The sequence below is a fragment of the Zonotrichia albicollis genome, chromosome 6 (assembly GCF_047830755.1).
Source record: "Zonotrichia albicollis isolate bZonAlb1 chromosome 6, bZonAlb1.hap1, whole genome shotgun sequence".
NCBI classification, from domain to species: domain Eukaryota; kingdom Metazoa; phylum Chordata; class Aves; order Passeriformes; family Passerellidae; genus Zonotrichia; species Zonotrichia albicollis.
In genome coordinates, this window is record NC_133824.1 from 48,219,354 (window position 1) to 48,246,406 (window position 27,053).

Genomic DNA, 27,053 nt, shown 5'->3' on the forward strand with positions numbered 1-27,053 from the left:
CCCGCCGCCGCCCCCCGCCCCGCCGCCCCCTCCCGCCGCCGCCTCCGCCGCCGTCTGATGAGCCGCGGCCCCGCTGCACCGGGCAGCCGCCGCCCCGCCGCCCCGCCGCGCCCCGCCGCCGCCCGCCACCATGTACCTGCACCCGGAGGCTGCCAGCGCAGGTGAGCCCCGCGCCGCCGGGGAGGGGGGGACGGACACACGCAGGACGCGGGGACACGCACCGGGGGTGGCCGACCGCTCGCCGCCCCCCCGGGGATCCGCCGTGGCCGCTGCCCGCTTCCCCCCGCGCCGCCCCGGGAGTTACGGTACTTTGGGGAGAAAGTCACCGCCGCCGCTGTCACCGCGCTGCGGAGCTGCCCGAGCCACCGGCACCCCCCGCCCGGCGACACCCCAACCCCCGCGGGCAGCATCCTGCTCCCCAGCCCCCCAAAAACGCGGGGCGAGCCCCAAATCCCGCCGGGCGCCGGCGCCCAGACAAACACCCAGCACATCCCCCCTCTCCTCACCCTGCGCAGCCGCTGGAGCCCCGCGTCCCCCCCGGGACACCCCAAGCCCCGGGGGCAGTATCCCGCTCCCCAGACCCCCAGCAAACCCCCGGAGCCCCGGGCGAGCCCCAAATCCCGCCATCCAGAGCAGCATCCAGCGCTCAGCACGCCCCGACTCCTCACCTGCCGCCTCCTCCGTCCTTCTGGGGGTCCCCGTGCCCCGTCCTGCCGCACCTCCGGAATGACACCGGGACACGCGGGGGTGGGCGGCTGGGGAAGGGGCTTCCTCCGCCGCGGATTTGCTGAGCTCATGCTGGGAAGGCAGCAGTCGGCCCCGCACCGGGGAATCTGGGACGCTGGCGGGGACGTTTTGGGGGTGCCCGAGCCCGGTGCGGAGACACAGCGATGCTGCCGCCGGAGCGATGCGGCTCGGCGGGGCCTGGCCGCCGTGTCCCGGGGCCCGGGGAGCGGGCAGAAGGACGGCGTGTCCTGCGGTGGCGTGGGGACGTGCCGGCGGGGACAGCGGGCGCCGCCGGGGAGAGCTGCAGGTGCCAGGCCTGCGGGATCGGGCGGGCTGGGGCTCTCCACGCGCTGTCACCCGCGGCAGGTGACGGCGTCACCGCTGCCCGGCAGCCGGAGGCTCCGGCCGAGCCGCCTTCGAGGGCAACTTCGCGCCTGCCCGCGGGCCGAGCGCTCCCCCCGGCAGCGGCTCCATCCCGGGGCACCGCGACCCCGCAGGGATGCCCGGAGCGCGGCACGGCACGGCTTGGCCCAAGGTCACCCGGGGGGGTGGGTGGCACAGGGGGGACGCCAGCCTGTCCCCGCCGGCAGCAGCCTGACAGGGCTGCCCGTCCCTCCCGGTGCCCGAGATTTGCTCCTGCCTCGTTCTCCCTCCAAACTTTGCACCTGCCCCCGGTTTGTCCCCCTTGTCCCTGCCGGATGTCCCCGTCGTTGGCCGGTGGGCCACTGACGGCTGCTTGTGCCATGGCCAGCTCTGCTTGGCAGGCTGGAGGCTCCCAGGACAGAGCTCGAGCTGCGGGATTTGGGGGAACAGAGCCCCTCTCCCCAATTCCCGAATCCCGTGCTCCCGGCTGCTGGGGCTCCCGTCACGTGGGAGTTTTCCCACGTCACCGGCGGCGGCTGTGCCGTGAGCCCGGAGCCGTGGGGTGCTGGGGGTGCTCACACCTGTGCAGGCGCCCTGCCACTGCCTGCTTCCCGGCGCCTTCCCACCTTTCCCGCATTTTCCAGACGTGCTGCTGACGGGGTGCCGGGTGGTGCCTGATGGAGGTTGAGGGGGTGCTGTCATCTCACACCCCCGCAGGATTTGGGAAGAGCCAGCCAAGCCACATCCCGGGGTGAAGCAGTGCCTGTTGTGCCCCCAAAACGCTGCCCGAGGTGGCACCGGCCTCGTCCTCCTGGTGCCCTGCTCCGTGTCACCGTGCGGGGACAGCGGCTGCGGCCCCCAGAGCTGGCTGCGTGTCATGGGGGGAGAAGATGCCGGGAAATTCGGGAAACTTTGCTGCCCAGGGAAAGAGGGATCTGGGGGGTAACGGGAGCCCGGAGGTGCTGCTGGGGCGGTTCTGGGGCTGGAGACGCCCGAGGGAGTCTGGTCTTGGCTGGCGAGGGGTGTTGGGAATTGGGATCAAGCTGAGGCGCTTCCCAAAGCTGGGGGCATTTTGGGGGGACTGCAGGGGGCTGTGCTGCTGGGGGACCCCCAAACCATGTGTCAGGAGAGCCGCGTCCAGGCTCCAGGCAGAGCTTGGGGCTGCCCACAAAGGTGCCCTCTGTGCCACAGGGACAGCGTCCCTGTGCTTTGGGGACACCGGACAGCTCCCTTGGCCCTGCCAGCCTCTCCCCACCCCATCCCTGTCCCCCTGCCGGCCCCAGCTGTCCCCTCTGGGTGACATTCGCACCCCAGAGCTCCATCTCAGCAGCGAGCCCGTGCCGGGGGCCCTGCTCCCCACGTACCCATCTTTCCCGGCTGGAAGCGTTCCGAGCCGAGCCGCGCGGCGGCTGGAGGTGGTGAATCAATAACCAGGCAGCAGCTGCCTGTTTTCCCCCCGCACCGCCTCGGAGCGGGCGATGGAGCCCCTGGAGCTGGGAGCAGCTCCGCGGGGATGGGAAGCAGAGGCGCGCTTCCAGAGGGGCCGGCACAGGGCGAGCAGCGGGGCGGGGGCGGCCGAGGGGCTGCGGGCGGCATGAGGGAGCGTGACACAGGGCGGGAAGGCAGACAAAGAGCGCAGGGATGGCAGCGCACGGGCCTGGCCGGGCACCTGCTGCAGCCGCGTCCCGCACGGAGCGGGAGCCCCCGACCCACCGGGCCCCCGTCCTTGCGCCTCTCCGAGTCCCCCTCCCAGCCAGCCCCTCCGCTCCAGCCCGAGGGACGCTCCCGCCGGAGCCTCGGAGCATCCCCGCGGCCTCAGCCCGGCCCTTTGTCCCTCAAGCGGCTGCATCCCGCTTTCCCTGGCGGTGGGGGCTCCACGCGGATGCCGAGCCCCCCACGGTGGGCGTTCCTCTCTCCCACCAATTCCAGCCCTTCCAGCCTCCCCACGCCCGCGCTGGGGCGTCCCAGGACCCCCCTGAGCACAGCAAGGACCGGGATTGGGGGCTCCCCGCCTGGCGGGGGGTCTGGCAGGGAGGTCTCGCTGATCCCCCCCGACTCCGAGGAGCAGGAGCGGAGCCGGAGGCGGCTTTTCCAGCGCCTGATCTCGCGGCTTTTCCGCCTGCCGAGGAAGGAGGGGGGAGCGGGGAATGAAGACAGATGCAGATAATATCGCTGCCACCCCCCGGCCCCCGGGGGCTCAGCTACAATATCCATTATGGATGGATCCGGAGAGGGAGCGGCTCCCGGAGAGCCGCCGGAGCGCGGGCATGATGGGCAGAGCGTGGAGCAGGGGCCGGACCTCCCTGGCTGTGGCTGCCGGGGGGCTGGGGGATGTCTGTGGGGCCGGGCTGGGCTGGGGGGCGGTGGGTTGGGATGCGCCGAGCGGAGCATCCCCATCCCTGCGGGTGCCAGCGCTGTGGCTGTGGCACGGGAGGCTCCGGGCCCCCCTGCCAGCCCCGGGTGCCCCCCCAGCGCCCCGTCCCCTCCTGGCGTCCCCGGGCCTGGCTGCAGGAGGGAGAGGGTCACCTTGGGGGGAGTTAATGAGCTTTGAAGGGAAGCGGTCGCGCCGGCGGGGACGGAGCCGGCGCGGCGGCGGAGGGACAGCGCAGCGCAGCAGCCCCGCTCCCGGCCCTGCGAGGGGGGCACGGCCCGCGGGAGGCAGCCCGGGGGGCTCCGGGTGTCCAGGGAAGGTGGGGTGATCCGCTCTCCCCCTGCGGATGGGGCTGTGGGACACCGGTGGCTGCGGGGGGCCATGGGTCCTGTCCCCGCTCCACCAAGGATGGCCATCCCTGCTGCCCCATGGATGACCCTGCCTGGGTGTCCCTGCAGGATGCAGCCCCGGGATCAGGTGCTCCTGGAGGATTTCCACCGCGCCCACCTAGCCCGGGCACCTTCTCACATCTGAGTCCCCAGTCCTCCCTCTGGGGCCTTCCTCGGCCCTTCATTCCCCTCCTCTGCCTCCTCCCTCCGAGCTGCGTTTCTCCATCTTTCCATGTGTTCCCCTCCAAGCCTCCTCTTCCTCTCCCAGCAGCACCAGCCCCCTGCTCTGAGGGCTGACCCTGAGCATCCCCCATCCCTGAACTCCCTACGGGAATCCTGTCCCCACGGCGGCCTTGCTGTCACAGCCCGTGGGTCCCGGGTGACGGGACCGGGGGGCACTGCCAGGGGGAATCGAGGAGCTGGGGAGGCCAGCGGGGGCTCCTGGAGCCGGGATGGGCTGCGAGGAGCCTGCCCGCCCTTGTTCCCTGGGAGCCGCTGGCTCCGTGCCCTCCCTCTCTCCTGCTGTCACCCGAAGGGCTCGGCAATGATGGAGAGCCCCGGGGCGAGAGGCTAAGTGGCGACGGCGCGGGAGCTGGCAGTGCCACTCGGGATGAGAGCCCAGCGCGCTCCTCCAGCGCCAGGAGAGGATCCTGCGCCAAGGGAAGGGGGGCTGGGGTCACTCCGGGCTGGGGAGCGATGCCCGAGGGCTCGTTTGGGAGCAGGGATGACGTGGAGAACCAGCGGGGCCAGGGGATCAGCGGCGTCCTCTCGGGAGCTGGGGCTGGGATGGGGCTGGAGATAGGGATTAGGATGGGGATGGAGATGGGAATGCAGATGGGGATGGGGATGAGGATGGGGATGGAGAAGGGGATGGGGATGGATGCAAACCGCGGGATCAGAGGGGGCTCCAGGGTTCTGGGTGCTCCTCAGGAAGAGAGGCTCGGTGGGCACCACGAGGCAGAGAAACCACACGGCTCTCCGGAAATCCTCGGCCAAAAATAGCCCGGCACCAGGGAAGGAGCGCCTTCCCTTGCCAAATTCTCCCTCCGTGCCCAGCTCCTGCTTGCTGTGGTCGCAGAGCAGGGGCGGGTGGCATCAGGGCTGGAGGGGACACAGCAGGGGCTCATCCATGCATGGCAGCTGGCGGGGACAGGGGATGCCTGGGAGCATCTGGGCAGAGCTGGGCAGTGTTTTGGGTCGGCGTTCAGCTGCCCCAGCCCCGCGGGGCCGGTGTCGGTGGGCTCTGCCCCCCGAAGCCCCCCAGGACCGGCAGCTCGGAGTGGGAGAGGCAGAGCCGGCCGGATTGACAGCTCTGGGGGACGGACAGATGGCTGGATGGAGAGGCAGATGTGTACGAGGGATGGACGGACGGATGGATGGATGGAGAGATTGATGGATGTGTTGGAGAGGAGGACGCACGGATAGACAGACAGACAGATGGGGAGCAGACGCCCGTTCCCGCCCAGAGCACGCCTGGGGCGCTGAGCTGCGGCACCGCTCCTGTACCCCGAGGCTCATCCCGGGATCCTGCCGGGCAGCGGGATGACCTTGGGGCTCTCCATGATCCCTCACATCTCCAGAGCCGCCGGGAGCCCGTGGGCAGGTGGCACTGCCGGGCCCAGCTGGCCCAGCCCTCCTGCTCCTCCCCGTGACGCGCCAAGCCTGGCTCGCAGCATTCCCAAAATGCCCACCGGGCTGTTACCAGGCATGGCAGCACAGCCTCGTCCCCCTCCGTGCCCATCCCTTCTCATGTCCCTGTGCCAAGGGCTCGGATCCCGCGTTCCTGCTGCGCCCGCGGGGGTCCGGGCCGGCTCCCCCCCCCGCCGCGCCCGGGATCCTGCACAGGAGCCAGAGCTGCAAATTCACAGCTTTTCAGCTGCATCCTAAAAATAAGAGGTTTGGGAAATATCAAGCAAATGAGTGGGAGGATGAGCAGAGGAGGAATTAATGGCCTGGCGCCAGGCAGGCAGCATCTGGGGAGCCCCGTGGTGACAACGCGGCCACCTCGCTCGGTGCCGTGCGGCCCTGCAGCACGAGGGGCCTCTCCGACGCCGCGTTCCTGCCCTGTCCCTTCCCATCCCGGAGCTCCTCCCCGGCACCACCGTCCTCATCCTCCCCGGCACCACCATCCATCCCCATCCAGCTCGGCGTCACATCCCGCTCCGGCTCCGCAGCTCGCCACGACCACGATGGCGGTGGAATGTTGGGGAGGGGGCGGGGGGACGCGCTGCTCGCTTGGCACCTTCTCCCGCTGCCCTTTTCCCGGGAATGCACGCGTTTCCGCTGCCGGTTTGGCGGCTTGGCACGTGGAGCCGTTTCTGCGTGTGGAGCTGCGGATGTCGGCTTTGATCACGGCTTCCAGGGAGCTCAGCGGGAGCCTGGCCTGGGGGGGCTCCCCACTGCTTTGATTTTCCCCCCCAGGGTGCTTGGCATCCATGGATCTCGCCGCTGGAACAGGGTGAGTGGGAGGATGCTCCAGGGCTGCAATACTGAGCAGCAGCCAGGGATTGTCCACAAAAGCTGGGAATTTGAGGGTCTGGATCCAAAAATGTGGCCCTGAGAGCCTGGACAGGGCCATCCTCACTGGGACACCTGCAGAGAGGTCGGTTCCAGCCGTGGTGCCACAGGTGTGAGGCTTGTTCCAAAGCCTCTGCTCATCCAAAGCCTCTGGCACCCCGTGGAGATTCCAGCCTCTCTATCCTGTGCAGGAGTCATTGTTTGGGAGATCTGGAACCATCCCTGGATGTCTCTTGCAGGGGCTTTGCCTTCCCAGCCTTGCTCCAGGGCCGTGGGCTTTGGCTGGACGTGATGGGGCTGAATCCTGGGATAGGCACAGGGAAACAGGGAATAGGGGGGAATGGATGGAGCTGCCCATGAGCCTGATGGGCCCCAGCAATGCCGGTCCTGGAGCTGAGCGTGCACAGGGCCACCAGCACCACAAGGCCACCACGGTGTCCAAGGCTGCTGGGGTGCACAGGGACACCGGGATGCACAGGGACACCAGGAGGTCAGGGACACCAGGATGCACAGGGACACCAAGATGCACGGAGACACTGGGATGTGCAGGGACACTTGGATGCACGTCTCTACCAAGATGCACAGGATCACCAGGATGCCCAGGACTACCAGGATGTTCAGGGATCACTGGGATGCCCAGGGCCACCAGGATGGACAGGGATGCTGGGATGTGTGGGATCACTGGGATGCCAACGGCCACCAAGGTGCACAGGGACACCAAGATGCCCATGGCCACCAGGATGCACAGGGATGCTGGGGTATGCAGGATCACTGGGATGCCCAAGGCCACCAAGATGCACAGGATCACCAGGATGCCCAGGAATACCAGGATGCTCAGGGCCACCAGGATGCTCAGGGACACCAGGTTGCCCATGGCCACCAGGACGCACAGGGATGTTGGGATGTGCAGGATCACTGGGATGTACAAGTCTACCAAGATGCACAGAGACACCAGGATGCCAGGGCCACCAAGATGCACAGGGATGCTGGGATTTGCAGGATCACTGGGATGCCCAAGGCCACCAAGATGCCCAAGATCACCAGGATGCCTAGGACTACCAGGATGCTCAGGGACACTGGGATGCCCAGGGCCACCAGGATGTTGGGATGCTGGGATGTGTGGGATCACTGGGATGCTCAGGGCCATCAGGATGCCCAAGGCCACCAAGATGCACAGGATCACCAGGATGCACAGGATCACCAGGATGCCCAGCGACGCCAGGATGCACAAGGCCACCAAGATGCACAGGATCACCAGGATGCACAGGGACACCAGGATGCCCAGGGACACTTCTGGGCGCCCCTGGAACGGGCTGTGCCATGGCTCCCACACCCACCATTCCCGCACGCGCCGGAGCTGAGCCGTGTGTGGGATCTGTCAGTGCTGGCAGCTCTTCCCAGCCCCGGGTGCATCTCACCCACCGCTGGAGAGGGCTAATCCCTCTTGGATCTCCGCACCTCTCCTTGTGCCGGGGTCGGGTTTGAAGTGTTCCCTCGCATCCATAAAGGCCAGAGCTCGCTCGTGCTCTGGAGGCAGCTAATCCCGAGGCGGCAGGAGCGGCGGATAAAAGAGGATAGGCACGTGACCGCATCCCTGTCTCCCAAACATTTCCCATCTCCCACTCCGGAGTGGGCACTGAGGAGGGTGCAGGGGCTCCCTGCTTGTCCTGGATCTGCCATGGAGACCCTTCCCCCGAATCCAAAACTCTCTCCCCTGGCACAGGGACTCTCCCCTGACATGAGGACCCTCTGCCCGCATCCAGAGCCCTCTCCCCCGGGAACAGGGACCCTCCTCCCTGGCCCACGCAGCACAAATCCCACTCTGGAGAGCTGCAGCGCTAAGGAGGCAGGTAATCCCCTCGTCAATATCGGCCTGGAAAAGTGGAATTATATCCCGTCAAGTGGCATTGAATCCTGATGAAAGAGCCGCAGGGATGTTCCACCCCCTTCCATCCCAGCCTCCGCATCATCCCCTGCTCTGCCAGCACGTGGGACGGGACTGGGACCTCGATCCCTGCGAGGAGCGACGCGTGCTCTCCGCCTCCTGCCCCCCCCTCGGGATGAGGCAGGACCAGCGAAGTCCCGCCGGGATTTGAGACACCACGGCCGCAGGGATCTCATGGCCATGGACCTCCAAGTCCCTCCCAGCCGTCTCCGTGCTCCCGCCTGGATGCGCGCTGGCAGCCGCGGAGATTTATGGAGAGCGGCAGGGAAGGAGGGCCAGGGGCGGCGTAAACAAGCGGCGCGTTTCCACCTTGTCCCCGCTCCCGGGGCTGTGTCCCGGCGCCACGCAGCTCCCCGTGTCCCCCCCCTGGATCCCCCCGGCCCGGCACAGGGACCCCGCACCTGGATCCCGCATCCAGCCCGGCACAGGGACCCCGCACCGCGCCCCGGGCTGGGGACGCGCCAGGAGCTCCGAGCCGCTCCGAGTCTTTAATTAATGGAGCGCTAATTGCCTGGAAAACGAGTCATTGAAGTCATGCTGAGGGCGGCGCAGCCTGGGGGCCGGAATGGCTCCCCCCGCCGTGGGGATCCCGCCGGGAAGGGCCGGACCCACCCCTGCAGCCCCCCAGGCTGGATCCCGCCGGGGAATCCATCGGGATCGTGGGGTGACGCCAGGTTCGGGGGGTGGTGGCACCTTGGCACGGGGAGTTTGGCCCCGGGAACCGGCGCTCGCTGATGTCCCTCCCCAGACACCGCGGTGCCTCCGCAGCGCCCACCCTTCCCTCGCCTTCTCCTTTGATTCCCTCTCTCCACATTAATTTGAGGATGAACCGGACCCCGCGGGCACCGAAGGATCTGTGGGAGCTCCGGGCTGAGCCCGAGGGGCTGGAGCAGGGAGCACCAGGCGGCGGGGCAAGGAGAGCTGATCCCAATTCCCAGTCCGCCCAGTGCGGCCCGGCGCAGATTGAACTGGCCAGGGTCGCAGGCGAGGAGGGGCGCCCGGAGCTCTCCGGCCGTGCCCGCTGCTTCCCATTCCCCCGGCAGCTTATCCAGCCGGGGTTTATAAATGTTGGAAATTAAGGGCTGGTCCCAAATTCCCTCCTAGGCAACAGTTGCTATGTGAGTTTTATACACAGGCTCCTCGTGATCCGGGAGCGACGGAGGAGCTGCCTTTGGATGGAGAGAGCGCGGGTGCTGCAGGGGAGACCTGTCCCCAAAGCCACCCCCACCGCGTGCGCGAGGAATTGTCACCAATGTCCCCTTCACGGCCACCGCCCCCTTTCCTGGTGGGATTCCAGCGGGGATGTGGGAGCTGCGGGCGCCTCGGCACGTGCCGGGGGCGATTCTCAAGCCCCGATCCCCCCTCCCGGTCCACTCTGACTCACCCCGGCCTCGGAGCCGCCGGGAATTTGCGTTACAATAACAAGGTCTGCGGGCGAATTAATTATTAACGTTTATTGTTTAATATTTATACTGCAGCACCGCTGCTCCCGGCGCTGCTCCGGCCCCGCCGCCAGCTGCGGCTCCCGCCACGGACAATCCCGTCCCGGTGGGCACGGCGGGAGGCGGAGCATCCACAGGGATGCTGTGCCGGGGGTCCTGCCCCAAGACAAAGCTGAGCCGGTCTGGGGTCCCACCGGACCCCTCCGAGCCACCTGGGGCCCGTATTCCACCCCACAGTGGTCATTCTGCATGCTGGGAGATGGATGAAGTTGTTGGGTCCTTCCCACGTTTTTGGGCTCCCCGATGTTGTCCCCAAGGCCAGGCTGGGAGGAGTGGGCCTGCACTGCCATTTGGGATGAATCCGTATGGGATTGGCCCACAGAGCAGCGGCCGCGGCCTTTGCGGGCGCTCCCAGGGCGCCAGTGGGGATTGAATCTCCAAGCTGAGCTCCCGGGAAGGGCTCAGGGCGCATTCCCAGCAGGACACACTCGTCAGAAGCCAAAGGGATGGCCACCGTGACGGGACACAGCAGAATGAGTTGGATCCCGTTGGATCACATTCCCTGTGCTTTCTCTCCCTGCGCCCCGGCAGGGACACCCCAGGATTCGGCTCTGACCCCCCGTTTGTGCTCTGCTCCCCGCAGGGACCCCCTCCCGCGACGTGCTCCTGGTCTCAGCCATCATCACCGTCAGCCTTAGCGTCACCATCGTCCTCTGCGGGATCTGCCAGTGGTGCCAGCGGAAAATGGTGAGTGTGTCCGCCCTCCCTGCCGGCATCCCGGGCGCCCCCCGGGCCAGGGGGCGATTCCCTCTTCCAGGGCAGCGGCAGCCAAGCGGAGGCAGCTCCCCGGAGCCGCCGGCTGCAGCTTTTATTTGGGCTTTTCCGGATGCGCTAATGAAATGTTTGGGCGAAAGTGTTTGTGTGGCACAAAGGAAAGTTTCCAAATATATGGATATATATTGGTGACGAGCCGGAACGAGCTGGCCCCTGTCCTGCTGGGCACGCTCCTGCCTGGAAAAGCCCCGTGGGAAGGCGGCCAGCCCTTGCCTGGCAGCGCCGGGCGCCGTGAGCCATCCGTGCCACCCGCTGAGCATCCCTCATCCCTCCCCGACCGCCGCCGGGGCCTGGGACAGCGCTCCCGCCCTCCCGCGTCCTTCCTCCTCCTCCTCCTCCTCCTCCTCCTCCTCCTCCTCTCCCGGGAGCAGGACGTGCTCGGCCACGTTTCCTTCGCCATCGGAATCGAATCTGGGTCAAGTGCCGCGATGGCAGCGGCGCTTCCCGCCCGGGAGATGCCCACCCCCAGCCGTGGGAAGGCAGCATTCCCTTGGGAATGGCAGAGGGGCTCCGCAGGGCGGCGGGTGGGAAGGGCCCTTCAGGTGCCACGCAGGGGATGGGGAGAGAAAGGAAAAAGCACTGGAAAGCAGGAGGCTGGCGCTGGCAGAGGAACAAAGGAGTGTGAATTGGCCGGGAAGGCGCATCCCGAGCGGCCCTCGGGAGCGCCCGGAGCTGGAGCGGGATGCGGGAATGACGGCCAAGCCCGGCCGGCTCCGCGCCTGCCCACGCGGCCACCGCGGCCGTGTCCCCAGGAGCCCCGAGCCGCCGCAGCTGGGGACACGGATGAGCGCAGGATTGGGGGATGATTCCCTCTGGGATGGCCTGAGAGCATCCAGCGAGGTCAGGCACGGGTGTGCCTCGCGGCGGGATCAGCCCAGGGGCATCCAAGGAGGGCCAGGTGTGTTCCCCTGCAGCTCCTGGCAGCATCAGCCCTCGGACATCCAAGGAGATCCAACAGCTCCTGGCAGGATTAGCCAATGTGAATCCAAGGAGGGCCAGGTGTGTTTCCCTGCAGCTCCCAGCAGCATCAGCCCTTGGGCATCCAAGGAGATCCAACACCCCTGCAGCTCCTGGCAGGATTAGCCCTTGGGAATCCAAGGAGGTCCAGGTGTTCCCCAGCAGCTCCCAGCAGGATTTGGACATCCAAGTTCAAACATCCCTGCAACTCCCAGCAGGATTAGATTAGTCCATGGACATCCAGGGAGGTCCAGGTGTTTCCCTGCATCTCCTGGCAGGATTAGCCCTTGGCTGCCCAAGGACACCATGCTGAGGGTCCAGGTGTCCCAGCAAGCCAAGGAGATGGCTCCATGTGGATATGAAGAAGCTGGGAAGAGGGAGAAAAGGGAAACCTTCCCGTTCCATGGGCAAGCAGGGCCAGGCCTGTCTCCTGAGGTCCAGGACAGTGGGAAGCAATGGCTGGTTCTCCACCCCATCCTGCTCCAGCAGCTGTTCCCATCCCACCTCATCCACCTGGCCCTGCATGGAGCATCCTCGCTCCCAATTGTTGGATAATTTGCATTAATTGGCTCCCGCCCACCCTGGCTCAGAGCAGCGCTCGGAACCTGCCGGAGTGCCCTGATTACCAGCCCCAGTTTGGAGCCAGCTCCAGCTTCATTATCCTATGGCAGCACTTCCCTGGCGCTGGGAAAGGTGAACTCAATTAATTCAGGCCCAATTAGGCCTAAAATTATCCACTCCTTCCCAGTGAGGCCCTGGAATGGGATGCTGGTGGCTGTGGCCATGCTGTCCTTGGGGTGAGGCAGGGCACGATCCCCCAGGGACCAAGGGATGGAGCCTTTGGGAATTTTGCTGCCTGGATAGCTGGGATGGAGCCTGGAGACCATAGGGGAAAGGGCAAAATCCAGATCTCTAGGTGGTGGCAGCTCCCATCTTCCACTGGGATATTCCAGGGGCCTCTGTGACCCCCTGACCCCCTCTCCTCTCTCTTCCACAGGGAAAGCGTTACAAGACTTCCCTGGAGACTGTGGGAACTCCGGATTCCAGCCGAGGCCGCAGCGAGAAGAAAACCATCAAGTAGGTGCCAGGAATGGGGGGGGAGAGGAAGGACAGAGGTGGCCATCCCTTCTCCCAGTGGGAGAGGGGCTCCCTCCAGGGGAGACTGGGAGAGCTGGTGGGTGTCTCCAGCATTCCCGTGTGTCCCACTGAGCCGTGGAGTCACGGGAACTATGGCGTGGGTGTCCCCAGGGACATTCCAGGCCTGGGTATGGATTCTGAGCTCTGCCCGGCAGGGCTGGAGCAGCTCTGCATTCCCTGGGCATTCCATGGAGAAAGGAGAGCCCAGCTGGGGCATCCCATGGAGAAAGGAGAGCCCAGCTGGGGCATCCCATGGCACTGGATGGGGAGTGAGGTGGAGGCTGGAAGCTGAGGGTGCTCTCCTGGGCATCCCAAATCCAGCATTGCCTCTCCACACGCTCCGCAGGCCTCCAGGGAGGAGGGAGCTGGACCACCAGGAGGGGAAAAGCTCCTGCCTAGAATAAGCCTATGGAAAACTTCCTCCCATGGCTGGCCTGGGTGTTATCAGGGTGCAGGGGCACCTGGATGGCTGCTCCCAGCCAACCAGGATGAGCTGGGAATGGAGGGGAAGGCGCATTCCATCCCATGTCATGGCATGGGCAGCTTTCCCAAACTCCAGCACATTCCATACAGCTGGGATCCACCCGGAGCTGCAGGTGAGCACTGGGGGCTTTTCCAGCCTCCCAGCACCAGCAGGGAGCTGCTGGGCGCCCCAGCCCCTGGAACACAGCTCCAGTGGCTTCCCAGAGCCAGGAGGTCCAGGTTCTGTGCTGGCAGCAGGCTGATTCCATGGGAAGGGATCCACAAGAGAAAGAATCTGCAAGGGGAGGGATCCCCAAGGGAAGGGATCCCCAAGGGAAAGGATCCACAAGGGAAGGGATCCAGAAGAATCTGGAAGGAAAGGGATCTGGAAGAGAAGGGATCCCCAAGGGAAGGGATCCACAAGGGAAGGGACACGTAAGGATCTGGAAGGAAAGGGATCCACAAGAGAAGGGATCCACAAGGGAAGGGACACGTAAGGGTCCCCAGCACGCAGCACTGTCAGGGCTAACCGAGCTCTTCCAGGAGGCGGCTGCTGAGCAGGCGAGGACACACAGACACGCGTGCCGAGGGCGCACGGACACACATCTGGGAATGCCGTGCAGGCACCGCGCTCGCCGACGCCTCCGTCACCCCCCACATCCTTCTCTCCCTCCCAGCCGGTGGAGCCGCCCGCTCCTGTCTCTCCACAGCTCTTTTCCCTCCTTCCATCCTTCCTTCCATCCTTCCTTCTGTCCGTGCCCGTGTGTGTGTGTGTGTGCGTGTGTTGGTGTCCGAGGGGTGGGCTCCCCGTCTCTCTCCGCAGGATCCTGGCGCTCCGGGGGCGGAGGGCTGCTTTTCCTTCTCTCTCGCAGGAATTCAGCTTCTCTCTCTTGTATTTCCCTTTTCTTTCTCCCCCGGAACCCGGCCGCTGTAGCGATCTAGACAGAGACTTTTGGAATAACAATGACAACACAGTGCAGCAGAAATGGAGCTCCTACCCTCCCAAGGAGTTTATCCTAAACATTTCTCCTTACGCTCCGTACGGTGATCCGCGCCTTTCCCTCAAGTGAGTCTCTCCTTACCGAGTTTGCTCCGTGTAGTGAGTATATGGGCAGCACCCACTCGCCTTCCTCCTCCTCCTCCTCTTCCTCCCCCTTTCCCTCCTTCTTCTCCTCCTCCTCTCGCTCCCGGGCTCCCCGCACGCCACCCCATGGGCCGTCCCATGGAGACGAGCAACCCCTCCTTCCCGCATTCCCGGGGCCGGCCGGGATCTCCCTCCAGGACGGGGTTGCGCGTTGGGGGCACCCCCTCGGTGCGGGGACGGGTCCCCCCGGGGCTGGGCTGCCGGCGAGCGGGACCCTCCCCCCGACCGTCTCCCTCCTCCGCCCTTTCTCTTGGATGTTTTGCCGAGGCCCCCTGCGCATCCCGCGGCCAGGATCCTCCCCTTTTTTTATTTGCAGTGCTGATGTCTCTCTTTCTCTCTCTGTCTGTCTGTCCGTCTCTTGTCCGTCTGCCCCCTCCGGCTCTGTCGCCCTCCCCTCATTCCCCGACGGCTCCCCACGTCCATCCGTGTGTCCGTCCGGCTCCTTTCGTGTCTGTCTGGGGGGGTCCGGCCGCCGGCCCGGCCCAGTGGCTCTCTGTTATCAGGGGCCAAACTGACCGCGTCGGCCGCCGCCGGGCTGTCCGGGGACCGCGACGGCCGGCCCGGGGACAAGCAGCGGCTCGGCGAGGATGGAATGAGGAGCAGCGTGTCCGCCCACAGCGAGCCCGGAGCTGGAAAGGCGGCACGGGGCCGCTGGCACACGGTGCAGAGCCACTTGGCCGCAGGGAAGCTCAGCCTGTCCAAGTGAGTGAGCACGGCACGGTCCGGCACGGCACGGCACGGCCAGGACCGGCGGGCCCGGGGCCCGCTCCCCGCTGCGGATGCACTTGGATGGGGGACACCGACGGGTCCCCGGGGCCGCCAAAGGGTCCCCAGGACCACCGTGCCGAGGGAGAGGAGGCGTTTCCCGCTCTCCCAGCGGTATTTGGCTCAGGGGCAGCCGGGCAGGAGCGGCACCTTTGGGCGCTGTCCCCAGCGCTGAGGGTGGCCCTGCCCAATCCCGGTGGGAAGCGGCTCAGCATTCCCAGCTCGGCTCCTCAGGGCAGGCAGCGCCACCTCGGTGGTGTCCCAAAGGCAGGAGGTGCTGTCCCGTGCTCCCATCCCTCAGGGACAACCAGGGACAGTGTGTGGCATCTTCCCCCCTCCGTGCGCTCCCTTGGCCCCCGGCACAGCCACCGGACCCGGCGACGGCACCGCCACCTGATGCCGAGAAAAGTTGGGGAAAGTCCGGAACTTTAGGGATTTAGGGAAAATCGGAGCTCTGCCGGGCTCTGCGGGGCTCCAGGCCGGGGTGGGGGTCTCAGTGAGACCCTTCACTGCTGGCAGCGCCGCACCTCTGACGGGGGGTGCCGGCTGTGGCTCCGTCCGGCGTTCCCAGTCCCTGCTCCGCTTCTCCGCGCTGGGCTGCGGCAGCCGGGGGGTCCCGGGCGCTCGGGGACAGCTCGGTGACACCGCCCGTTCGGCGGGAGGCTGCTGCGCTCCAGTGGGGCGCTGGGAAGCAGGAGGGAAGGAAAGGCGAGGAAAAGCGGGAGCGGCGCGGCCTCCAGCAGTCCCCGCGCTGGGAACCCAGACAGACGGACGGGACGGAGCAAGGCGGCAGGGACAGGGTTAAGGGGACGTGGCGGAGCGCCCTGTTCTCCAGCATCCCCCTGGCGCAGCTCCGCCGAGGTCGGGGTGCCCGGGGCTCCGTGCCGAGGGTCGGGCGATGCCGGTGCCGGGGGATCCGTGCGGGCACGGGCACGGGCACGGGCACGGGCACGGGCACGGGCAGGGCGCGGCGCCGCCTGGCACGGCGCTGGAGGAACTCGCGCCTCCAGCTGGCGCGGGGCCGACAGGAGCCAGATTTAGTTTCCTGTGACTGAGAGGTTGTAAATTGAACTAATTTAGGATTCGATAGGAAAACGAAAGGAGGTCGGCGGCAGTGCGGAGGGGGGGGCAGCAGCGTCCGGGCAGTGCCTTTGGCCCCGACCGCGGGGCTCCGTCCATCCCAGCTCTCCGCTCCTCTCCACTCTCCTTTCCCTCCTCTCTCTCTTTCTCCCACCTTTCGCTCTTTCTTCACCTCCTTTTTTTTTTGTTTTTTTGGAGCTGTCTATCCCTCCCCGCTCCTCCTCTGTCCCCGCTGCTGGCACTGCACGATGGCACCGCTTCGGGACGGGGACAGGGTCGGGGGCTGCCGCTCCAGGCCACCCCTCGGTGCCGGGCAGTGGTCCCGGGAGGTCTTTCCTCCCCTGATCTCGTGGCCTCGAGCACCCCGGGCTGCCGTGGGCGACCCGGCACTGCTGCATGGGCTGTGCCACGCATGTGCTGCATGGCCAGCGCCGCTTCCTTGGGGCATCCCCTGCTCTCTGCGCTCCGCCGCCCGCACGAAGCCCGTTCGCCCCGGGCTCTGTGCCCCACCAGAGCTGCGTCCGTAGCCCCCAACCCCATGATCTCCCGCCCCGGTTGGAGCCTGGCTTGGCCCTGGGTTCGCCTCGCTGCAATGTCACCACCCCGGGGGTTCGGCGATGCGGGACTCGCCCTTCCCGCAGCGCCCAGCACGGAGGGGCAGGGCCGCCGAGCCCCCGCGGCGCTGGGCTGGGCTGGGCTGGGAGGGACCGGGGCGCTGGGATGGGCTGGCTGGCAGCACGTGAGCGGGCGCCACGGGATTTGCCTCCCCGCAGCAGCCTCATTATCCCGCAGAGCAGGTCGGCCGGCGTGCTGGGCAGGCGCTGGCGGAGCGGCGGCCGCGGGAGCGGGTGGGCATCCGGCCCTGGCGAGCCCCCCGGGAGGCAGGATGGTGGCGGCCCGAGCCCCCCGCGCCGCCGGCAGGGCCGAGCCGCGGGCGAGAGGCGGAGGATCCGGGCGCTGCCCCCGCTGGCTCCCGCCGGAGCGCTCCCTGCGCTGGGGCATCTTCTCTCTAACTCTCTTCTTTTCCTTCCTCCAATTTTGCCCCTTCACCTTCTTCTCCTTTCTCTCCTCTCCTCTACCCTTCCTCTCCCTAAGTTTCGAGGACTCCACCCTGTCCACAGCCACTACCCTTGAGTATATCCCCACCTCAGCAGGCGATCCCAAATTCCAGAGGCCCCGCACGCTCGTGCGCCAGCAAAGTCTGCAGCAGCCCCTGAGCCAGCACCAGCGCGCCAACCACAGCCAGCCCACCACCAGCCAGAGCCTGGGCCACCTGCAGGCCCACAGCGGCTCCCCCGCCTCCGCCGCCAGCTCCCGGGGCTCCCGCGGCGGCGGCCCGGCGCGCCAGGGCACGGCCGCCGGCTCCAAGACACGGATGGCCGGGGGCAGGAGCCGCTCCAACCCCGGCAGCTGGGACCACGTGGTGGGGCAAATCCGCAACCGCGGCTTGGACATGAAGTCCTTCCTGTAAGTGTGCGCTCGCCATCACTGCCCTCTGCGTTCTCCTCTCCGCCCCCGTCCATTCCTCTCTCCATCCCTTCCCCTTCCTCTGCTCTCTCTGCTCCATCACCCTCCGTCACCGCTCTGTCCTTCTGCTCTTTTGTTCTCTCCATCCCTCTCCGTTGCTCTTGCTCTCTCCATTCCCTCTCCATCCCCCTCTCCTCTACTCCTTCCTTCTGCTCATCCCTCTCTCCTATGCTCCTCTACTTGCCCTGGCGCGGCCGCTCATCGTTCACCCCCTTGGGGACACGCTGCCCCTGGCCTTTGGGAAGGTCCATGTCCCCCGTGAGCAGGGAAGGGCTCCTCAGTGTGTTTTGCCACGTCCCTGGCCATCCCCTTCCATCCCCAGGGATGGCCACAGCGAAGTCCCCAGGGAGTGACGTTGTCCCCAGTTGTCACTGTGCGGGTGGCAGAGTCTCCCGTGCCGGGTGACCGTGATTGGGCCCCGATGTCATTCCCAGCCAGAGGAGCTGTGGGATCTCTAATCCTCCTTAACCCCATCTCCTCCATCGGCGCTGGATTTCCAGCATCAAACCCCGGGCACTAATCCGAGTCCCGTGTTGTCACCCTGTCTCGGCACATGACATTGTTGTCCCTCCTCTGCAGAGCTGGGCCCCCCGGCTCCATCTTCCCTTGGATTCTCCAGCTCCTCCCCGGCCGCTGTTTGCCCCCGGCATCCTGGAAAAAGGGATGCTGAGGTCCCAGCTTTGCTTCCTGCAGGCTGGTGGCACTTGGAGGGGATGCAGGACTGACCCTGCTGTCCATGAGCTGACACTTCCTGCACCAGGATTAGATGAGAGACACAAATTTGGGTGCCCATCCCACCCTGTCCCGCTCTGGTGAGCGGATTGAACCTTCCTCCAGGCACCCTGGGGTGCGCTGCCCACCATCCCCTCTCCACTCTCCCAGGTTCCTCCCAGCTCCATTTCCCGGCTTCCCGGTGTGGAGCTGCGGCTCTCCAGCCATCCCGAGGGTCACGTTCTCCCTGTTTACCCAGCGCCCGTGCTGGTTCCAGCCTGACTTGGCGGAGAGGGAGCAGCAGCCGCAGAGCCCAGACGTGCCGAGTCAGCGCCGCTTCCCAGCGGAGGAGCCGCTGTCATTCCCCACCGCCTCTCTCCCCATCCATCGATTTTTCTTTCGCTCTTTCACCCCGCTCTCCCTCCCCGGCGCCGCGGCGTAAATGCAGTGACAGACCCGGCGAGGTCAAAGAGCCTGGCCACGGCACCGCCAATCCCTTCCTCCATGGAATGATGCTGGCACCTCACTCCTGTCACGCTCTCCCTCATTCCCAGCCCCTCCAGGCACCTTTTCCCCCCCTTTCATCAGGATTTTGGCACCCTCCCTGCCCGGACCGGTGGAGGAGAGGGACAGCGCGGGTACCCACGCCTGCCGGGCTCCCTGGAGCCTTTCTCCCCACAGCCCTGTGCGCCCATCCCGGCACCGCCACCCCGCAGGAGCCGGCGGGGAGAGCCGGGGTCCCCTGGCCGCCGGGGGTCCGCGGGGCGCCGCCGGCTCCTGCCGGTTCCCTGCCTGACGCTGTGTTCTCCTCTCTCTTTCTCTCTCTCTCCCGCTGCCGGCGGGGCCGCCCGGGCAGGGAAGGCCGGATGGTGGTGCTATCCCTGGTTCTGGGACTCTCAGAGCAAGATGACTTTGCCAATATTCCCGACCTGCAACCCGCTGGGACGCAGCCGAACCAGGCGAACGCTCAGGGGGACAAGAGGTATGAGCGAGGACGAGGCCAGTCCCGCAGGAGGAGGAGACGAGGGCCTCACCCAGGGTGGAGGAGGAGGAGGAGGAGGAGGCTGGCCTCGTGGAGCGCGAAGGTTGGAGCGGCACAGGGTGGCCCAGCGGGCACCGGGACGTCTGAGCTCTCCCCGGCACCGGCACCCGCGGTTCTGCCTCTGGAGCAGCGGCACCGAGAGGACCCCTATCCCTTCCTCCTCCCTCCTCCCTCCTCCCTCCCCTCCTGCCCTTCCCGGCCCTGGCTGCATGCGGGGAGGGGGGTGGGGGACACGCTCAGGGACAGGGGGGCACGGGGGGTGCCCCCCGAGCGATGCCGCATGGGCTGAGCCGCGTTCCATCCCGACACCCTGCTGCCGCCTCCATCCCGGCGGGATGGGCAGCTCCCCGGGGACCCGGGGTCGCCGCTGAGGTGGCAGGGGGGGCACAGCGAGCGCCACGGGCCGGCAGGATGCCGTACCCCCGTTCTGCTCCGGCACGGCACAGCCCTCGCCTCCGGCTGCTCCCGCATTCCCTGCGCGCCGCAGGCTCGGCAGCGCATCCAGCCCCGGCACCGGCGCCCGGCCGCGGCCACGGCGCTGGCTGGCAGAGGCAGAGGGTCCGTGCGCCGCCGGGAGCGGGTGCTCATCCCCTCCGGAGCGGGGAGGAGGTGTGAAGCCGGCGGGCGCTGCCTCCCCGTGTGCTCGGCGTGCGGATGAACTGGCACCGTTCTCGCCCGCCGGCTATTTTTACCCTGCTCCGCTTGGTTTCGCTCCATCTTTTAGCATTTCCCTCCCCGGCGTCGCGCTGCGCAGCCGGTCCCCGCCGGGAGCACCGGCAGCCCGTGCCGAGGGGACCGGGACGGGGGACATGGCGGGTGGGTGGCTGTGCCGCAAGACCCCGCTCCTGCTCCCCGCTTGCCGCAGCTCCCTGCTCCCAAACCCCATCCCAGCACATGCATGGCACTCCCCGCCTCCATCCCTCCCGCTCCTCGTTCCCTGGACTCCGCAGGATCAGCCGGCGGAGGGGACGCGCTCCGGCAGCCTCGGCTCTCTCCCGCCCCCCGACGCTGCCGACCACCCGCTCTTCTTCCTCAAAACATCTCCTCCATCCCTGTTTCGCAGCTTCTTCCTTCCAGCCTGTCCCCGGCGGCTCCAGCCTCGGCGTGTCTCCTGTCCCGGCGACTCCGTCTGTCCGTCCACCCGCCCCTCTCCTCTCTCCCATTCCCTCCCGGCAGGCCGGCGCTGGACGACGCTGCTCCTCCTTTCTTTTGCTCTCTCCCGCTCTCTCTCCCTCGCTATCCGTGACCTCCGCCGGCATTCCCGGCTCTACCGGCGCCTCCTCGCTCAGCGGCCGCGCCGCCGGCTCCTCCACCTTCATTTTCCCTGGTTTTAACCTGATTTTGCCTCCCCAGCTGCCTCGGCCTCTCCGGTCTTTCCTGGGTGCCATCCCGTGTGTGCGTGTGGGTGTCTCCATCGCCCCCCCTCCATGTCCCCTCCCCGTGTGTGTCTGCGTGTGCTTGGCGTGGTGGCGCGTGTCCGTGGCATGTTGTGGCTTCCCGTGTGTCCCTGCGCCTCTCGGTCCGTCTGGTGGTTTGTCACCGTGTCCCAGCTCGGACAGGAGCCGTGGCGGGGGGAGTGGGAGCATCCCGGGCTGCCTGTCCCCTCCGCCACGCGCCTGTGTCCCGTTGTCCCCGTGCCTCGTGGCAGCGTGGCCTCGGCGCATTCCCGCCTGTCTCCATTGCTGCTCTGTCCGTCTGCCTCCCGCCGCTCCCGGCTGCCCACCCTGCCCGGCGCTGTGCCCGGGAGCCACCGAGAGTGGGGACAGCCAGGACAGTGATCCCAGGGCTGTGAAGCGGGACAGGGGCAGGGAGCCCACGTGGAGCACCCGTGGGTGCCTGGCACCCACCGGGACAGGAGGGTGTTGGTGTGTGAGGAACAGCCAGAGTCGTGGGTGCTGTGGGGACCGCGCTATCCCTGCCATCGCCGTGGGACGTGGCCAGGGGGACCTGCTGCCGTGCCCCAGAGGTGCCAGGCCACCAGCTGGCTCTGGGACAGGGCCGGGACGCTGGCGGGCTGCAGCCGCAGCGTGTCCCGGCAGCGTCCGTCGCTGGCTCAGTGTCCGCTGCAGAGGGCGCCTGGGAAGCCCCTCGCTGTCTCGCCCCCGGCTCCCGGCCCCTCTCCTCCAAGGCCTCTCTTCCCGCAGGTTGCCGGCCGCTGGGAAGGCTGGGAACGCGGCACCGGCACCGGGGCAGCCGCCGCACGATGAGTCCGACCGCAAGACGGAGCCGCACTCCTCCGTCTCCGACCTGGTCAACTCCCTGACCAGCGAGATGCTCATGGTGGGTGGGATGCGCTGGGTTTGGAGGGGCTCCACGCTCGGTGTCCAACCCTCCCGACTCCTCCCCGCGCCATCCGCCAGCGCTCCGGCACGTCCCCGCCCGCTGTGCCAAGTCCCCGTCGGCCGAGCCGGCGCGGCGCGGACGTGTCCCCCGGGCTGGCACGGGGGAGCGAGCGGTGCTGGACACGTGAGGGATGCGCTGTCAGGAGGAATTTGGATAATTGGAGCTCCCGTTCCGCCGGACGAGTGGCGCCGAGCCAGGAGCCGTCGGAAGCGGTGGGGGCAGCGGGAAGCCGGGCAGAGGCTGATGTCCCCTGACAGCTGGCGGGGCTGGGGTCTGGGGGACGGGGCTCGGGTCCCCGCCTGTCCCCGGCGCTGCGCTCACCCCCTCCTCTGCCTCCCTCCCGCAGCTCTCCCCGGGCTCCGAGGATGACGAGGGCCACGAGGGCGTCAGCCGGGAGAACCTGGGCCGCATCCAGTTCAGCGTCGGCTACAACTTCCAGGAGTCCACCCTGACCGTGAAGATCATGAAGGCACAGGAGCTGCCGGCCAAGGACTTCAGCGGCACCAGCGACCCCTTCGTCAAGATCTACCTGCTCCCCGACAAGAAGCACAAGTTGGAGACCAAGGTCAAGAGGAAGAACCTCAACCCGCACTGGAACGAGACCTTCCTCTTCGAAGGTATGGATTGGGATGGGCTGGAGGGGATCAGGGTGGGAGCGGAGCCTCCTGTGGTTCAGCTCAGCTCGAGCCACCGGAGTGGTGGCTAGGGGGGATGCGATGGGTTGGCCAAGCCACTGAGGCCAGGCTGGATGTGCATCCCATAAAGGGGATGTAGGGGAAGGTTTGGAAGGCTCTGTGCCCCCATGGGTGGGTGCAGATGTGGGAATTAATGTGGCAGCAGCTCCTTGTGCCATGGGCTGCTCCCCAGCCTCTGCCTGGTGCCAAGGTCTTGCCACCAGCACAGGAAGGGTGGAGCCGGGCTGGAACTGCTCCTCATCTCCTTTGGCTTTTCCTGTGCCACAGGGTTCCCCTACGAGAAGGTGGTGCAGCGGGTGCTGTACCTCCAGGTCCTGGACTACGACCGCTTCAGCCGCAATGATCCCATTGGAGAGGTGTCCATCCCGCTCAACAAGGTGGACCTGACCCAGATGCAGACCTTCTGGAAGGACCTGAAGCCCTGCAGTGATGGCAGTGTAAGGCCCTGGACCCCCTCATCCCCCTGGGGAGGGGAGGTGACTCCCTGCCCCTGCAGTGTCCCAGGAGGAACATCCCCCATCCCAACAGGGATATTTTCTCCTTCAACATCTGATGGAGATTTTTCTCTTCCCAAATTTTATATTAAGTAGCCCAAAGTCTCATTTTGGGTCAAATCAAACTGTTTCAGGTAGACCTAAAATGAAAGTTTTTCCCTTCTCCTGCCTCCAGCAAGACCAGAAAATGTCCCACTGGGGGCGGCCCCATTTCCTCCTGTCCTGCCCTGATTTTCTGTGCCTTCCCAAACCCCAGCCTTGGGTTGTTCTCGTGGGAGTCCCATGGCAGCACCCAGCTCCCACAGAGGAGCTCTGGGGGGCGTGGGTGTCCTCAGGGAACACGTGTGTCCTGCAGGGAAGCCGTGGGGAGCTGCTGCTGTCACTGTGCTACAATCCCTCAGCCAATTCCATCGTGGTGAACATCATCAAGGCAAGGAACCTCAAAGCCATGGACATCGGGGGCACCTCAGGTACGGCACAGGCTGGCCCCGATCCCGGGCAGCATTCCTTGGCTCCCATCGGGGGCTGAGAGCGGCTCCTCTCCCGCCAGATCCCTACGTGAAGGTGTGGCTGATGTACAAGGACAAGCGGGTGGAGAAGAAGAAGACGGTGGTGATGAAGAGGTGCCTGAACCCCGTCTTCAACGAGTCCTTCGCCTTCGACATCCCCACGGAGCGGCTGCGCGAGACCACCATCGTCATCACCGTCATGGACAAGGACAGGCTGAGCCGCAATGACGTCATCGGCAAGGTGGGTGACACGCCCGAGGGACACCCAGGTGGGAATTGGGGACAGCCAGGCCCGGGGCTGCCAGCGCCTGGTGCCACCTCCAGTGTGGAGCGTGGTGTGAACCCCTCGTGCTGGGTGTCACAGCCACAGACGGCTGGAGCTCTCCCAGAAAGGCAGGGATGGAGGGATGGAGCACGGGGCTGGATCCCACCCCCTGGGATTACTCCCGGGGATGGGAGCGGTGGAATTATCCATGAAATCACCCAGCTCATCGTTAGCACAACGATGACAAACGAGAGCCATAATCCCCATCCGTGATCCCCAAACGCCGCACTGGGGTCGGGACAACTCAGCAGTGGGGATAAATCCATTAAATAAATCCCTGGATCAGCGCTGCGGGCTGCCGAGCAGGAGGGGAGGTGGTGTCCTCAGTGTGGGCACATCCAAGAGCCTGATTCTAGGGATGGACAGGCAGTGGCCACGATATCCCAGTCTCCGTTAAAACCCCGCCGTGGCCTGAGGCTCGCTAATCACTTTTGATCGCGTAATTAGCAGCGAGCTCGGCTCCATCCCGGCTCTCCGCGCTGATCCGCTGAGCGGTGGCACCGGCTCCCCGAGGTGGCAGCAGCAGCAGCAGCAGCGAGAGCTGGCACACGCGCTTTTCCGCGGTGCCATATGGAAAACTGAGGGATAAAAATAGCGCGGCCCCGTGCCGAGCCCGGAAAAGCGGGGCTGGAGCAGTTTGGGGGTGAAGGCGTCAGCGCCGGGCCGCGGGATGGGTGGGGATGGAGAGGCCGCGGTGGCTCCAGGGATGCGTTTCCCGCAGATTTACCTGTCCTGGAAGAGCGGTCCCGGCGAGGTGAAGCACTGGAAGGACATGATCGCCCGCCCGCGGCAGGCGGTGGCACAGTGGCACCAGCTGAAGGCCTGAGCGCCCCCGCTCCGGGGGCTCGGGGTCCCCCTTGCCAGCCCCCGGCCCCTTCCCGCGGCGCTCCCGGCCAGGGACCGGCGGGACAGCGGCCTGGCTGGCGGGAACCCCGCGGGAGGACGGGGACGGAGCCCCCCGAGCCCCGGGTTCGCCTCTCCCTGGGGCGCGGGGCTGCGGAGCCGCCCCCAGCCCCGGCCCAGGAGGTGCCAGAAGCGATGTCCCCCCATCCCTATTCCCACCACCGGGCAGGACTTCTGCGAGTGCTTCCAGCCCCGCTCCCGGAGCCCCTCGGCCCCTCCCCGGCCTCGCCCCCTGCCCCATTTCAGGGGGTCAGGCTGCGGGTGCAAGAGGGACCCTCCTCCCTCCCCTTTCAGCTCCATGACACCTCTCGGAGCCGCCAGCGGAGCCACGGAGCCCCCCTGCCCCAGCTCGTCCCCCCGCGCCCCCACACCGAGGGGAGGGGACAGCCCCTTTTCCTGGGATCGGAAGCCATGACACAGTTCCTTATCCAAAGCGGGCTCCTTCGTGCACTGCCTTCAGCCGGGTTCGATGCTTTACCTCCGTCTCGGGTTTCGGCGGGAGCGGCGGGTCCCCAAGCCGCCCTGGGGACCCCCTGGTCCTGCCCTCCCGCCCAGCCCGGGCTGGAAGGGGCCCCTCGGGGGAATGCAGAGCTCCACAGGGTCCCCTTCCAGCCGGGCTGATCCGGGCGCCGGGGCTGCCCCGGGAGCTCCGTGCCCACCCCTGGGGATAAAGGGTGGAGCGAGCGCTGTTGTCCCTATCGAGGGCAGGTGACATTCCCCGGGCTGGTGGCATTCCTTGGGACAGCCAGCCTGGCAGGATCAGTGCCAGCAGCAGCATCCCCGCGGAGCCCTGGGATGCACACGCCAGACCCCTTCCCACTCCTCTCCCTGGGACCCCCAAAAACAGGGACAGACCCACCTGGGAGCCCCACAGCGGTGACAAGGGGGTCGGTGGTGGCTCTCCGTGGCAGACACCAGATCATCCTCAGTCTTCCTGCTCCCCCCGTGGCAACCTTGGCTCCCAGCAGCTCCCACAGCCCCAATTTAGACGATTTTGGACAATCTGGAGAGAAGTCATAATACTGCTATTACAGTAATAACAACGCTTTTAGGGACATTTGTATTTTTGTCATATTCTCTCTTTTTTTAACATAAAAGAAGAGACTTACATGCCTGGGGAAGAGGTGGCAGGGCCGGGGCTGTGCCAAGCCGGGTGCCCCCCACGGCCCCTCGGGCACCCCGCTTTTCCAGGCTGGATTCCTCGTCCGCGGTCGGGCTCCCCGGGGGTTTGTGTGTTCATTTTTAACTCTAGAGCTCGTAGCCGTGATCTTGTTCAGGTTCTCTCTTCTTCATGTGACGGTAACATCCAACTGGTGTGTAAAATAAAGAAAAACAGGACAAAAAACAAAAAAAAAAAGATTAAAAAAATGAAAAAAAAAAGATAAAAAATCCAATAAAGAGCCCGGCCCGGCCCGGCCTGGCTGAGGAGCGGCTGGAGCGGGGGGTGCCCGGCTGGCGATGCCAAGGATGGGGCGCACGGGTCGGGGCGCCTCCTTTGAAGAATCCTATTTTTGGGGAGTGGGGCCCCTCGTTTTCTGGAGGCAGCCCCTGCTCTCAGTAATAAAGGACAGTCAGTAACTGCCAGCGTGAGTCATCTGTGGGATGGGAGGAATGCAGGGGGTGGATCCTGGGGTGGGAATGGGGGCACCACACACGGGTGAGCACCACAGCTGAGTTGGGGGCACTGAGCATCCCCCCCCAGCATTATCCCTCCCTGCCCTGAGCATTCCCACAGTATTATCCCACCCATCACCAAGTATCCCCTCAAAACTCTGCGATCCTGCTAGGATTGGGATCCCCATGGGGGCTTCAGAAACAACACTGACCCCCGAAGCTTGCTTGGAGCCAAGTGAGTTCCCATCCCATCTAGGTCTGGGCTGAACTCCTTGGCATAGGATAGGGACTGGAATGTGGCTCTGAAGAGAAGGAAGAGGCAGGGAACCATATCCTGTGTCCTGGTGCCATGGAAAAGGCAGTGGTGGCTGTTAAATAATTCATAGAATGCTGGTCTTAAATAAATAAATGAAACTCCAAACGCAGGGATAGCAGGAGGGCCATCCATGTCCTCCCTGTAGAGGAAAAGATCCCTCTGGATCCACCCTTCAGGCCCTGGGATACAATGTTGGAGGTGGCAGCAGGGGACAACGCTGTCCCCTTGCCACCTGCACCCCTGTGGAGGGGAGGTGGCTGCTGCCTCCCCACCAGCTGAGCCAAATCTGGGAATTTTGGCATTCCCAAACTGCCAATGGCATTGGTGCCACCGATCCTGGCTCTGCCTGGGCTCTTACACCAACGCCGGGCTCCTTTTATCCTCCCAAACCTTTGGAAGCGCTGCGATCCGGGCGCTCCTGTTGCACAGATCAGCAGCGATT

The 27,053-nt window shown here is 66.2% G+C and overlaps 2 protein-coding genes across 7 annotated transcripts in view; one reads left to right on the top strand and one right to left on the bottom strand.

Moving 5' to 3' along the window:
• SYT7 (synaptotagmin 7) lies at positions 1–26,094 on the top strand. Of its 6 annotated transcripts, none has more exons than XM_074543612.1 (13): positions 1–161; positions 10,397–10,500; positions 12,542–12,621; positions 14,078–14,209; positions 14,774–14,989; positions 17,228–17,599; positions 19,227–19,352; positions 21,557–21,692; positions 22,102–22,372; positions 22,718–22,887; positions 23,300–23,414; positions 23,495–23,694; positions 24,500–26,094. In XM_074543612.1, exons 1-13 carry the CDS (start codon positions 131–133, stop codon positions 24,602–24,604), a joined length of 2,058 nt encoding a protein of 685 aa, XP_074399713.1. In that variant the 5' UTR covers positions 1–130; the 3' UTR covers positions 24,605–26,094. The 6 variants fall into 6 exon arrangements, with proteins under 6 accessions (XP_074399713.1, XP_074399715.1, XP_074399716.1 ...); XM_074543613.1 differs by lacking the exon at positions 1–161 and adding an exon at positions 6,173–6,307; XM_074543614.1 differs by lacking the exon at positions 14,774–14,989.
• LRRC10B (leucine rich repeat containing 10B) overlaps positions 16,254–27,053 on the bottom strand; it is a 13,742-nt gene continuing 2,942 nt past the window's right edge. Inside the window, exon 2 of the mRNA XM_074543638.1 lies at positions 16,254–25,991. The gene's annotated coding sequence lies outside the window, so the exon portion shown is untranslated. The remainder of the gene's footprint in view (positions 25,992–27,053) is intronic.